General features: G+C 44.7%; 1 protein-coding gene across 1 annotated transcript in view; it reads left to right on the top strand.

Moving 5' to 3' along the window:
- LOC135376593 (uncharacterized) overlaps window positions 1-11,594 on the top strand; it is a 30,338-nt gene extending 18,744 nt beyond the window's left edge. The window contains exons 3-4 of the mRNA XM_064609121.1: window positions 469-501; window positions 11,423-11,594. Of these exons, the coding sequence (XP_064465191.1) occupies window positions 469-501; window positions 11,423-11,542 (153 nt within the window). The 3' untranslated portion in view covers window positions 11,543-11,594. The remainder of the gene's footprint in view (window positions 1-468; window positions 502-11,422) is intronic.
- Window positions 11,595-14,383: the final 2,789 nt, after the last annotated feature.

Below are 14,383 nucleotides of genomic sequence, written 5' to 3'. Positions count from 1 at the left end.
TACATCGACGCTGTGCCAGAATATTTTCGAGGAATAACTACATACCCGAATTTAAGCATGGTACATTTGCTCTGATGTGAACCCAATACGAAGTAGCAGGGTAAACGGGGTAGCAGGGTGTAAATATGTATCACGAATACGGAAGCTTACTCTGTGAGATACCACGGCCATGGCCACGGCAGACATCGCCGTCAGTGAGACATCCACGGATGACGTATCGTCATGCAGCGTAGGGTGACGTAGCGTAGCGTCCTAACGAGAACAAATGCGATGGTCGATACCCTATCTGTTCTCACATCAGGGGTTGGTGCCGAACTTTGTATGATCTATCACACGATGGGGCATAGAAAATGTTTTCCTGTAAAACAGAAAAAAACATTTTCCTTTGTACCCTTGAGTGTGCTATGATCTGATCCAAATGTACGAGAGCGTCACACAACTGTTTAACATTTCGTTATTGCCTTCCAGTCCCGACAAGCATGCTTCGACGACGACCATGTGGTACGTGCACTTTTATCTTCTAATTGGACAACCAACTTTATTAGCTAAGCCATGACCAGATGAAAGCACCAAAATATTTCGTGAAAACTGGTTGCATCTTTTGGCATTCCGTCAAACACTCTTGAATGCTTTATGGTGGCACTATAGGACATTGATACCAAATTTTTAATCAAAGCGCCAAAAACAACCCAAAGGACGCACGCTTAGACACAGGCAGACACGACGCAGACACCTAGCTTCTTTATGTCTAGAGAGAAGTGCCCGTTTCGTCTCCGGTGACGCAGCTTGCAGCTCACGCACTCGTTTGAAGCGTCTGAGAAACGTCGTCCCTTCCAGAGCTCGCTCTGTCCTTCAATCGTCATTCGACTAGTATACCTTCAAAACATATCTAAATATAGAGGTGATAGACATGTAACACAACCCTCAGGAGGGCCTAAAATGTCTTGTACTTGTGCGCTACCACTCTCCTGGCTCTCTTAACGCGGCTGTCCTACGCTAATATGGCAAATACTTGAGCCCTGACTTCGACCTATTTTGGTTGAAACCTCCAGGACGAGAGGGCACTGAAACATCAAGAGAGTCACCACGTCGATAGTCACCACGTAGTTGATACTGAGACTGAGTTACTGAGTTGACTGATACCAAGTTGATAGGATGATCTCACAATCACAACTTAGCAAGCAGACGCTTCATGGACAGACCGCTATACTTTCCATCACCCCATCCAAGATACTGCAGGCACCTGTGAAAATAAACAGTAAATACGTGAAACAAGTACACTGATGAACAATTTGTGCGCGTGTGTATTTGTGTGTGTGTGCGCGCGTGTGCGTGTGACCACTGCCAGTATCTCAAACAACTGAACTACGTATGCACTATTTACGCACGCAATTTCTACTACAAAATTCTGCTACCCCAGGGAACGGGTTCACTGCAAAAATCGAAGTACGATTAAATGATGCATCATTAATGCGGCGGGATGCGCGTATTCTTTTTTTTTTTCGTTTATTGCGGACGCACCGTTCACCCACTACCACTACGCAGCTCTATCCACCACTACCCAATCTATCTACCCGTAAGAATCACTATCACTAGCTGTTACTAACTACCACTAACTGCAAAGCAACAACAGGGACGCCAGCCTTCTCCCCCCTCCCCCTGGCCTCGCTGCCGTAGAGAGGTATTCCACCTACCAGTGCGCTGATGCGGAATGCCGGTATTGAATGAGGAAGGGAGCGGAGAGGTTTTTTCTCCGGCCCTTCACACATCACTCAGACTGTCACGATTTTCCAACTCGGGAGCTTGAATACAAAAACATAAAATGGTATTGCACTTTGTTTGGTGTTGAAAGATAGAATACATAAATTAATTAGCATAGTAAGTGCGAATTTAGGGGTTCCTTCGTTAGTCCCACTTAGTTCACACTTAGCATTCCTGTTTGTCCTTCCGTTATTTTATCATGTTATTTATGAATTATATATTTTCGATTATTTCGAACTTTATTAATGCCTTTCTAGTACTCGAAATCATTACACACTTTCGACCACCTTAGCAACAGAAAAATCGTACGACAGCCACGGTTCTCGGTCATACATTTCTGGCTGTAAGCGGGTCTGTCTCCAATCCACGTAGCACCCGTGTCGTGTTACTCTCCGTTGGGGAGCCTAGTGGCGCGAGGAAATTTATCGCATTAAGTTGTCAGTTGCAACGTATTCCGCAAAATCAACAAGCACAATTACCTGAAGCTCTCCTATGACATACTAAACACGAACAAAGAGAACGAAGTGGAGAAGAAAATTGTAACACAAAAAAAGAATATACCTCTGACTGCTTAGGATTCCTACGCTTGCGAGCCTTGCCGGAGACAACGATATTCCACGAAACACTTTTCCGGTACCCTCTGCATTAAAGCTTCACAGCTGGTTTGAGTCCTGTGTTGTCCTCTTCGTATTCTTTGTTGCTCAAATTCAACGATTGATTCAAATCAAATTCAACAATCAATGTACCTCTTTCATTAATATCCCTTGAACATCTCTACCTGGTCACGAAGGTCCTGAAAATCCGGATATCGTTGTGACATGTAGGGGATATCCCACAAATCCATTTACCTTGTGATTCTACCCAGTAAACAACACATGTCTCAGCACATGTCTGTGTACAGAATATCGCGCTCTGGATGTTTGCATTCCGATGTATAAAGCGCAGTTCATATATCCTGGGGAAGTTCCTGGACTATCCAAGAGACCAGGATATGAACACTCATTGAATGTCGCTCGAATGTCATCGGGAAGTCGTCTTCGATACGGATCTGTAGGATGTTTATACAATCTATTTTTTACTGTCAGTCTTATTTTACTGAGTAGTATTTCGATAGCGTTGGGAGCAAGCAAAAATAGCGTCTGAACGTCCGATACAGCGTGAATACGTAGTATTCGCGTGTTGCTCGCTTTGCAAAGCATTTACGTAGCATTCTTCAAGCAACAGATGAATGGCCTTACAGCTCTACTTAGCAGGTACTCACAGTAGAGCTGACATCCTGAATTAAAAACACAGTAGTTGACAGGAAATTATGTCGGAATTATTTTTAGCATGGCATTGACTCGATGCAGGTGTAGCGAAATTGCAAAGGCACATCCATCCTCGTCACCGCTATAAACTTTTTACGCCCCTCTATAATTACCGCGATTTCGCTGAAATGACATTTGAAACGTTTTGTTTTATTCTGCGGTTTCGACCGATTGGCATCAATCAAGGTGGTGACTCATTACAGCAGGTATACCAGCAGGTGTTCCAGTGCATATTACAGTGGCATTGCCAGATATGTTGTTTCGAGCAATGTGTATAGTCTGCGGGAAGTTATTGAAATGTAACGACGCGTTGAGTAGGGCGCTTCACACGCTTCAAATTCCGATATTGCCGTGCGACTTGGCCATTTGGAACAGGTATCAATACGGGTTCGTCCCATTATCTGTATTTTCATCATTAGGGGGTGCACGTGGGTAATATAGGTATGAGTAATATCTTGCTGACATTTTCCCCATATTGGTTGAATTTTTGCAATATGAGCCCACATTGGGGGGGGGGGGCGACATTTTCCCCATTAGTGCTCACACTTGGCAATATGGAGCATAGACAAAATGGCGTAAATGCAGGCTAGCTCGTGGATAAATTCCATGATAGGCAAGCCAGAGCGACGGGCAAGACACGTAAACAAACACTAACACGGTGGCTCAAAACCAGCAAGATGTTCAATATGTAGTACTTCATGAACACGTAGATGGTGCGTGGGAAGACAGAGAGAGGGGAATAGGGAATTGAGGACAAAGTCAGTAGAAGGAAGGTTAGAGGAGCCGCTTGAAGGCAGGGTGGATACATACAGACGGCACACTAATACAATTGCCCTGTATGGCCCCTATGGCCCTACTCTGTATGGCCAATGCTTCTCTCAAAAGACGTTTTCGCCTGTCTGGTTCCCACGCCAGCACCGCTGTCTGCGACCATAGGGGTTGACAATTATTACAGAGCCTTAGGTGGTCCGACAAATTTGAATCTGGGCTATTTTTATGCTGGCCCAACCTTTGGTTAAAACCTTGAGATTCGGGGGCCGATTCACGAGCCACACGTTGCAGTTCTACCAAGCAGGATCGGGAACGAGCCATAAATATCAGATCATCAACGTATCTAGCCACCAAAACAGCGTCAGGCGAACACGAATTTACAAAAGCACGTAAATGAGAGTCGAGGCAACCTAAATAGATTTCAGATAAGAACGGTGCAAACAGACGAACCTATGAAAACACTATCTATTTGGGTGTATAAAACGCCATCTATGAAAGTTACGTTAAATTCAAGTACAAATTCAGCAATTCCAAAAAATCACTTATAGCTATGCCAACCTGAGACTGGAAACGTACGAAATTCTCGTTCAAAAGACCCAAACGCGATTCAACAGCAAAGGTTTCTTAAAAGAATAGTACAGATCTTTGACATCCAACGACATCGGGAACATTTCAGAGCCATGAAATGGCAAAAGCATTTTGACAAATTCTGACATTCTGGCATTTTAAAACTGTCAATGATTTCTGGATGAACGCTGATACCAACTTCTGCCAAGCGCTATTTTCATTAAGTACAATTATAAGGGGTATATTGGGTGTGTGATCCTTCAATAAATTTTTTGAGAAAACTTACACACACTGGTTCGACGTAACAATGAAACAAAATGTATTATAATATGGGCAGTACACACACCGATGGTATTATAAAAGAAAGTTGCCAGCAGTGAGTCTGAGCACAAGGCGATTGCCAATTAAGAAATGAGGAATTAGCCAAGGAAAGGTAACTTCATATGCTATCAAAGCTCGCCCGAGATGTCGGTATCTCGGAGGCTCTCAACTGGATGTACCAGCGGCTGTAAATTAGGCTATAAACACAAAGCGCTTAGAATGCAAGTCACGTAAATCTAGTGCTCGAAACAGTATTCCCTTTTTCTTTTCTTTTTTTTTTTGCACTCGCTTACATGCAATTTACCTTGATAATAACTCTATTATTCATGCAAAAATGACATTTTGGAATGTATATTTCTGGTAAGTAAGCATTATCAAATATTTGAATTCATTTACAGGGCGTTGGTGCAAAATACTTTTCAAAATTTTCATCGCAGAATAGACTTCTTTACCCAAAAACTTCAGTATTCCGTTCCCCCAAGTTCCCTCTTCTTTTTCTTTCACATTACATCGGCTCAGAAAAATGTCAGTCGACAACCCCCAGTGACAGGGGACTCCCTTCTTCTCGCCTTCGTGTGCCAGTCTGCAAAACCGTACAAAGGAGGCCCAGGGCGATAAACGCTTCGGGTCGACCCAACCAAGGAAGATACGGAAAGGTCGAGCGGCGGGGCCTCGCAGCGATATTCCCAACTTTTTTTTCTTTTTTCTGGACGCCAAGAGGAACGATTCGACAAAAAATAAAAGGACACAGAGTAGAAAGATATTAACAATAATCACCTGACAACATAACAGGTTCTTGCTTGACTGTTGCAAAAACTGCAGTTCGGTCTCGTTATCATGTGGGTCAGGAAAATCACTATTCTTGTAGGGCAACACAGATGCAATTACAAAATTGGCGTTTCCAGAGATGAATATGAGCGCTAGTTGCCAAATGGAGGAATGATCAGGGAGAAGCCGTTTCATATATTCAAAGCTCGCCCGAGATGCCGGATTTTCCTACCCGGAAAAAATGTCCCCGGGAAGAACCCTCCCCAGGAAAAAATGTCCCCTAGAGCAATCTCCGCAAGAACGAAAGCCGTTTGATCGAACGCGGGGCATTTGGTCGAAAGCCATTTGATCGAACACCGTTTGATGGAGACAGCAGCGGTCGTTTGATTCTTTATTGGTTCGTTCGAAACACATGCATACTCTAAACAATATTGAACTAAAATTTTATATGGCTGTTAATACATCTGCTTTCGAAATTTTTTTCTTAGCATTCAGACTTCGAGTGCCTTTCGTGCACACATCACTATCATCGTTCCCTGTCGCCAGCAATGAAAAGGGTGCACAGAAGAAGCACACACTATTGGCTGTTCCCAACTTGAAGACATTTTCTTCGGTATGCGTCCCACTTGTTCGCGGGATACAACAACAACAACAACTTTATTTCAGGATGATGGGTCGGGAGTTTCATCGCCGGGCGCGATACTCTACCGCATTGCTGGAGGTGAAGCGGGAATTGAAGTAATGGGTCCCGTTACAATTTCGTGGGATACTTCCGCATTGTTCTGTTCAACTTTATTTTCCTTTCGGATGGGAGAGCGTAAAAAGCCAGAAGGCCGTGCTGTTCGCGAATGACAAGGTCTGTAAATAACCAGTGGCCTCCTGTCTTTAGCTGAATAAAAAAGAAGCAAGAAACAAACAAACAAAAAAGGACAGGACACTGATTGCCTGCTCCGTATGTTCGAGTGAAAAGTTACAGAAAAAGAGGTGCTTAGGACACGCTGCGAGCTTAGAACTCCCTTCGAAGAAACCCTTATCAATTACGTTTCTTCAAATAACAGCTTAGGATATCGGAATATCCAGTTATAATGTGATGAGGACGATGCGATGAACTGTGGACGGTGGACTGTCAAAAACAAGCCTGAACTAACCTAACCTCTGAAAACTAACCTAGGACCCAGTTCTAAACTAGGTTCCCAACGGGGGCGCTTTCTCCGTATCCCGGAAATTACAGGAGCGCCGTTGTGAACAGCTGAGGCAACGCTGGCAACGCTGGCAACGGCGGGGGGAGAGAAGTGGGCAGACATAATCTCCTATGTTGTATTTTGCTACAACACTGGATTCCAAGAATCCACCAAACAGTCTCCCTTCTTTCTTGTGTACGGCCGCGATCCGGTGCTGCCCCTCGATGTTGGCTTTAACCGACAGGAGCTCGCCGAGCTGAAAGACTCCGCGACATACACCACCGTGGTTCATGAGAGGCTGAACTGTGCAAGGAGAGCTGGCTGCCGAGAACATCAAACTGGCTCAAGAAAAACAGTCCTACTTTGACAGGCGACGTCAGGACGTCACTTTCGAGAAGGGACAGTTGGTGCTCCTCAAGTCGCCCCCAACCGGTTTCAAGGGCTCCAAGAGCTTCCGCGGACCGTTTCGCATAGTGTCTCGTCTGTCTCCGGTCAATTATGAAATCGAGCCTGAGGACTGTGCCTGGAGCGACATCGTTCATGTTGAAAGACTAAAGCCCTACCTGAGGCCTCTTGCCTCCTATGATGTAAATATGTATATGATCTAATGTTGCCACTGTAACTATTGTATATACGATGCCGGGTCGGCACCTTTTAAAACTGGGCATGTGATGTAAGATCTGGGAAGACGATGAAGAGTATGTAATGTAGGATGTGTGAGGACGAGGAAGAAGGAAAGAGAAAAAAGGTTATCCGTACGTGACCGTACCAGGGTGTGGTTATCTGAGGCTCCGTTCGTACACTGTAACGCCAGAGCCGTTACAACACTTTTTCCAAGATGAAATCAATTGCAATGTAGCATATGCTGAAGGGCACTCCCTAAGAGGGCATTAGCAAAGTCCAAAGGCAATGTCTTAATTAGTTTTCATTAATTAGCTTGTTAATTATAAAAGCTACAAAGTTGTCCCAACGGATCATCTGTTCCTTTCGGTCACCTGATATCGCAGCCGTTTTCAGAACAAAAATCCGTTCCATAGATCGCCCGCAAAAAATTAGTGAAGGAACGCCATTTTTTTCTTCATTTTATTCATTGCGCATCTTCGCAGATGCGTATTTCCTTCATCCCAACGTGAGAGGAGGAAGGAGCACAGTGCCGCCTCTTGCGTCGAAGATGAGCTTTAACTTGCGCAAACAAAACAAAAACAAATGTATCGGGTGACTCTATCGGAACTGGCCTTATCTTGGGTTGCATGTTCTGTTTCCTTTTAATCTTTTTCCAGGACGCGGGAGGCGATAGTGTGCTCTTTCTCCCTCTCACATTGGAGATAAAGGAAAGACGAGTCTTCTAAGAAGCACAATGAACGAAATAAAGGAAAAAATGGCAATTAATGTTGAACACAGAACCATCATGTTTGTTCCATCCGCAAAAAAAAAATGTTGTGTATAGAATTCCGCTACCTTATGGCTTTGTATACATAGGTCAATCCACTCAATGCGCGCTCAAGGTTGGGCCAGCATAAAAACAGCCCAGATTCAAATTTGTCGGATCATCTAAGACTCTGTAATAATTGTCAACCCCTATGGTCCCAGACGGCGGTGCTGGCGTGGGAACCAGACAGGCGAAAACGTCTTTTGAGAGAAGCATTGGCCATACAGAGTGTGGGCAATTGTATTAGTGTGCCGTCTGTATGTATCCACCCGGCCTTCAAGCCTGACCTTCCTTCAACTCACTTTGTCCTCAATTCCCTATTCCTCCTCTCTGTCTTCCCACGCACCGTCTACGTGTTCAGGAAGTTCGTTATTACGTATTATGCGTCTAGCTGGTTTTGAGCCCTCGTGTTAGTGTTTATTTACGTGTCTTTCCCATCGCTCAGGCTTGCCTATCATGGCAATATGGAGCCCTTGTGTCAAGTTTCAGCCAATATTGGGAAAATCCTGGCAACGCTTTCCCTTTGTGGGTCAATATTGTGTCTCCTGAAAACACGCGCTATAGATGTCACAGCGCTTTTTCAGTACAGTCTGGTCGCTCGATATATATTTAAGAGAAATGCTAAGCAGCTGAGACTGAATATAAACAAGAGGCTCAGCGAAAGTAAGTTCGAAAGTGATCCGCAGAACCATCCACTCCCGCCAGGACGCGGTCGAACAAGTTTGAATCTCGACGGGTGGATGACACATCCCAGACTGCCACACCACCGCCACACCACCGCCACTGCCCCGACTAGCCTTGGCTACGATCCTCGACTGAAGCACACTGTGACAAAATCCGTAGCCGACGGAAGCTCCGGAGCAAGCGTTGCCAATTGGTTTCGGAATTGCGCCTGCTTTCACCAGCTAAAAATGCGCTACGTTCCCTCGACTGATTCGGTATGCCTTCCTGCGGCCACCCACAGAGAGATTAGAGCCCCGTTCAGCTCATTTGCTCTCTTTTGGTCTTCCTCCCCGCCTTTCCTTCTAACCTCTATCCGTATGATTTAGTTGGCCTTCAAGAAAGCCACCTTTGCCGTTATGTGCAGTGATTGTTACTGAAAAGAACATTGTGTGAGCATCATCATGGTCGTCATCACTCCCTCTGACATTTCATCACTTTCACCGTCGCGTTCATAAAAGCGATGGGAGAGGACACGAGAGTTCATAGGCCAGAATCGACGCATCATTATCTACGAGCTCTAATTCGACCTTTTACGAACCTAAAGTCTTAATGCTATCCTCTATAACGTCTAACTTGAATAAAAGTCGGCTTTGCTAGCACGCCTGCTGTTCACACCTTTATTCATCGATATCTGTCCTTCCCAAATGGAGATATCATCTGGACCACCACTGTGCCATCACGCGACCAGCTGGGCGACACCGTCATTAAATTTTTTGTGCCTTACATGGCGCGGTCGACAGGAGTTCCACTCTGTTACGGGGTAAGATGGTTCCATATTCGGTCGGTTCCGATTCCCTGCGATTCAGAGCGATCGGGACACGACCAGGAAAAGAACAAGCAGGCTGCAGACTTTGGCTGCAGACTGCGAATGCGGATGGTTGTGTGAACACAGGGACCATTGGAATATTTGCATGGTCTTTCTGTTCGTATTATACGAGGGGTGTTCAAGTCAAACCGGGTGTTTTCAGTTCAGTAGTCACTGTTGCGTTCACCTCCTTTTCGGAGCAGAATAGAATTTTCGCGAGCTTGTCTCCCAAGCTGTAACCTCTTGGAGATCAGGAAAGTTCCTTACCTTGTACTTTTTTCTCGCCGCCGCGGAACACCGTCTAAGGCTGATTAGCAATATATGCGAGTTTAACGTGACGCATTTACGTCATTTTATGGCTTCGATCACAGATGATTGTGTTAACAAGAAGTTATTTTTATTTTTTCTAAATCTTACGGGCAAGTTCGGTGGAACGCTTTGCCACTGAAGTCTCTCGGGAAAATCAGTCGCTCTACCAGGACAAGCTCGTCCTACCTATTACCGAGCTAATGTCTTTCATAAAACGCCTGCTGTTCAATAGCTTTATCCATCACTATCGATCTTGGTCCAATGGGGACATAATCTGGACTGCCGCTTTTGTCATTACCGGCCGTCAGCGACTAGCCAGTCTTCCATTTTTTGTCCCTCGAAGTTCCCCGCTGGTTGTACTCGTTTTCATTCATTGGTGATTAAATATTGGTAACGATTTCCGTTCCTGCAGTATGTATTTCGGTTGTTTTTTGTGTCTCAGCTCAGTGTCTGGCTCCGTTCTCGTTTCTGTTCCCGATTCTGGTAAGACGAAAGAAAATACATTTTTGTTTGTTTCGGTTTCTGGTATTAGTAACGAAACCATTATCGTTTCTGTTTCTACTTTTGTTTCCGATGAAATTCAGGTAGATATAATTCATAGTTTCAGCATCTGTTTCCCGTCACAATCCCTGGTTGCGTGGCACGAAACAGAAAACAGATTCATATAGCCGCGCAGATGCATTTTGTACTCAAATAGCGCACAATACACGACGAAAAGTCATTGGCTATCCAAGTGAGTTTGGACAACGTCGCACGTCTTCATGTACAGTTCTACGTATATCACATGACTGTTTATTTTTGCCAAAAAAAAAAGAGAATTCGCGTGCCGATGCTTTCATTTCAACGAGTCAGCTGAAATGACGATGGGTCTAAAGTTGAATAACTCTCGTACGATTCACGTTATTGGACCGCGATTTGGATTCAGACACAGGCGTTCATCTATGTGTACGTCCACGGTGCGATATGTTTAATGAACACAACAACACAGCGCAGCAACCATCGACGACAGGCGCTGAGTAACAGCTGAAGTTTATGCTGTGCACCGTAGGAAAGGAAAAGGGAAATGGGAGGGAACAAGGGAATACAGGGCACATTGGCTACACAGGCCTACACAGGCTACACGCCTCTACATAGGCAAGCTCCCGTAGTTGAAACTCAATGCAAAGTGCACTGACACAGCTTTCTTTTCTGTCACGCATCGTGAGAGCTTCGAATATCGCTCTAGTGCACTGATCTCTTTGTCAGGCGAAAACCCGAGTGCTCCCTAACATCGGCCAGTAGCCAGACGCTCCTCAGTGCAGCGCCAAATTGTTTCCTGTCCCTGATTTCAGAGATGTAGCATGTTACATAAGCCTATCATTAACGTACCTCCCCGTCTGGCTTACGCACGAATTGTCACAAGTCACCTGAATGTCATATTGGACAAAGTCGCTCTACTTTCCGTGCTAAGCAATAATCGTTTCTCCTTTTTTTCCTACAGCTGTGCTTCTGGAAGCAATGTGCAAAGAAATACAGCGAGATAAAAGCGCTGTCCCGTCGTAACTGGAACATACCAGACAGCCATTACGACGAAATGGATGCCTGTGCTAAATATCCCTGACGTGGCGTTACTCAGCTCAAGATTACCTGGTCGTGTCGTGCTTTCTACTTCGATTCGACTAAGTGGCTGCTGCCGCAGTCTTGTGTTCAATATAGCATTGAGACACTGTTTCAGAACTGGTCACAGTTGTGGACTATGTGGCTCTATATTTATGGCTCTATTATTCTCCTTTGCCACTTGTGTGTGATGATCGTTGAAACTGTGCTACAAGATCTATAACGTGAGGTTGCGTAAAGTTTGAGGCAACTCGAAACGTGGCTGATTCTTGGATGGTGATCCTACATTACGCGCTGTGAGTGCCATCAAACTACTTTGTAAGTGTAGGTTATCCGAATGGTTTTAAATTTGGTTTGCGAATGGCATGGCGAACGACAGGACAGAGATAACTATGACACATTACGCGTTATAAATACGCAATAACACTTGTACTTGTACACCTGGTTCGGTTGGGTTAGGTTAAAGAGAGACTCCGCAAGGATTTTTTTTTTAAAAGTGAGCATCACACCGAACACTGAGCACTCCTCAGTGCCGAATACAGCAAACTAATTCTTTTTGCGCCGGTAGTTAATTGGTAAATGATGACAATAGCACACTCAAACCGAAATGTGAAGAGCAAAAAAAAAAAAGTTGCGTACTAGGGTGTTCGACCTCAGTGGCTATTTTCAGTTTTGTTTCAAAGCAGCTTGCTTGTCCGGATAGTCAGCTATACCATTCTCCAGCAAATATTTGCACACCAGCCGGGTGACACCCGGGCTGTGACGCCATCCAGTCCATGTGCACTACCAGGGAAAAAGAATGGAATGGCTCAACGCACGTGATCTCGCAGACACGGTGGCCGTTCATTTTTTATCAGTGAGATCGCAAACAGCAATCCATCAAACATGCACACTATATATTGTCAGTTTATGTATACGTAGCAGGAGAAAGCGAATAGGTTACTTGCCTCGTGCACCTCTTGGCTACTTTCTACTTCTATCAAGGGACCGTGTCAGCAGACTCAACGTGCTAGATCGCGGTTTTACTAGTGGAATAGTTTTGCGCCCTGATAGCAGGTACCCTTCACAAACTTATTGAGTGGTTCACTGCACATTTTTTTCTTCCCCTGAGCTTTTTGCTTCGTCATAGAGGACAAAAAGTGTAAGTGTCCCACTTTCCTGCGTCCATGCATAGGTTATAAACAGTGCACTTGTTTATTGAGACTATTTGTGTCAGAGAGTCGAACATAATCCGAAAGGAACACTGTTACTAACCGTTATTTTTGGCCGAGCTGGAACTGAACCAAATCGCAACCGCCGACGCAGTTTTGGAGCTGAGCTACAACTGAACCGTTAGAAAAATACCGGTAACCGTTTCGGTGGCGGGGAGGGCAGTCCCTCTATGGCACCGTCACTGCTAGCAGATAACAATCTTTCGTCATTTCGTCATAACAAAAGAGTTGATCACGTCCGCCGCTATGAGCTACCCTTATGAAAATGGGTGTTTAGTTTCTGTTTACTTTCTACAGACCCTAGTCAACATGGGTAGCAAACTCTCTTCAGAGTTTCTGTAGACATCGTGTTGACAGCGTATGTTTACTTCTTGTTGACTTATGGCCCTCAACTTTCTGTAGACATTTGGCTACAGAATAGATGTACGATTTTTGTTCACTTTATGTGTACTGTCAACACACTATCCGGCGTATGATGTGAAGACTTTTTGTGGACTTCCTGTGACTCTATACTCTTAGAAGTGAACTTCACCGCATAGCACGCTCCTGGCCAAACATCTCGAATGATATCGTTATCTGCCGATCTGCTGAAAACGGGAGGCGTGCGCCATTTTTGTGACAATTATGAACAGCGTAAGTGTCACAAAAAAGGCGTACGCCTACCGTTTTGAACAAATCAGGGCACATAGCAATATAATTCGAGTTGATGATCGGCTAGGAGCGTGCTATGCGGTGAAGTTTTATTTCTATGAGTGCATATGTTCACTCACTCGCTGCACGCATAAATTGCACGAAATTAAGTACTCGAAAACTATATTTATCTATTTTATTCCGAAAATGCATACCTTGAGAGAAGTATCCAGTACCAACACAATCATACAATACATCCCGGGCACACAGTAGTGAAGTATTTCACAAGTACACATGCTTCGTGCCACACAGTGTCGCGTCGCACAATTGACAGTCAATGATCTGCTGTTCTTCTGGCGACCCACGATGAAACACTAAACGCTGGGCCTCAAAATTCATTGAATTTCGGCGAAAGCGACGTCTCCAAGCGTAGGGGAGAAATGTGTCTGAAATAGGGCGTGCAATTGCAAATTAATAATGTTCAAACGCAGGTGAGTAAAACTGAGTAAAATGTCCATAGGAACAACAAGGTTGGTTCACCCAGCTTACTGTTTAACAAAGTAAGGCCTGCAAAAACGAGAATGAAATTAGCAGAATCAACAACGGCGACGAACTGATACTTGTACACTTACCCGAATGGGACGCAAGACTGCAGCCGGTGCTCGAAGCAAACAACAAAAACCTACAGCACAACAGTCATGGTGTGAATACAAGTGAAGCTTAATCACACACTTCGGTCACACGGCTTACCCATTACGACGCAAAATCATATCCTACTTTGTTCTTTCATGGCCTGCAACAACGAGAATGAAATTAAAGCAACAACGGCGACGAACTGATACTTGTACACTTACCCGAACGGGACGCAAGACTGCTGCCGGTGCTCGAAGCAAACAACAAAAACCTACAGCACAAAAGTCATAGTATGAATACAAGTGAGCCTTAATCACACACTTCGATCACACAGCTTACCCATACGGCGCAGAGTCACATCCTCCTTTGTT

This window comes from Ornithodoros turicata, chromosome 1, assembly GCF_037126465.1.
Source record: "Ornithodoros turicata isolate Travis chromosome 1, ASM3712646v1, whole genome shotgun sequence".
Taxonomy (NCBI): domain Eukaryota; kingdom Metazoa; phylum Arthropoda; class Arachnida; order Ixodida; family Argasidae; genus Ornithodoros; species Ornithodoros turicata.
The sequence above is the reverse complement of the archived record's forward strand: the minus strand, read 5'-3'. Positions and strand labels throughout refer to the sequence as shown.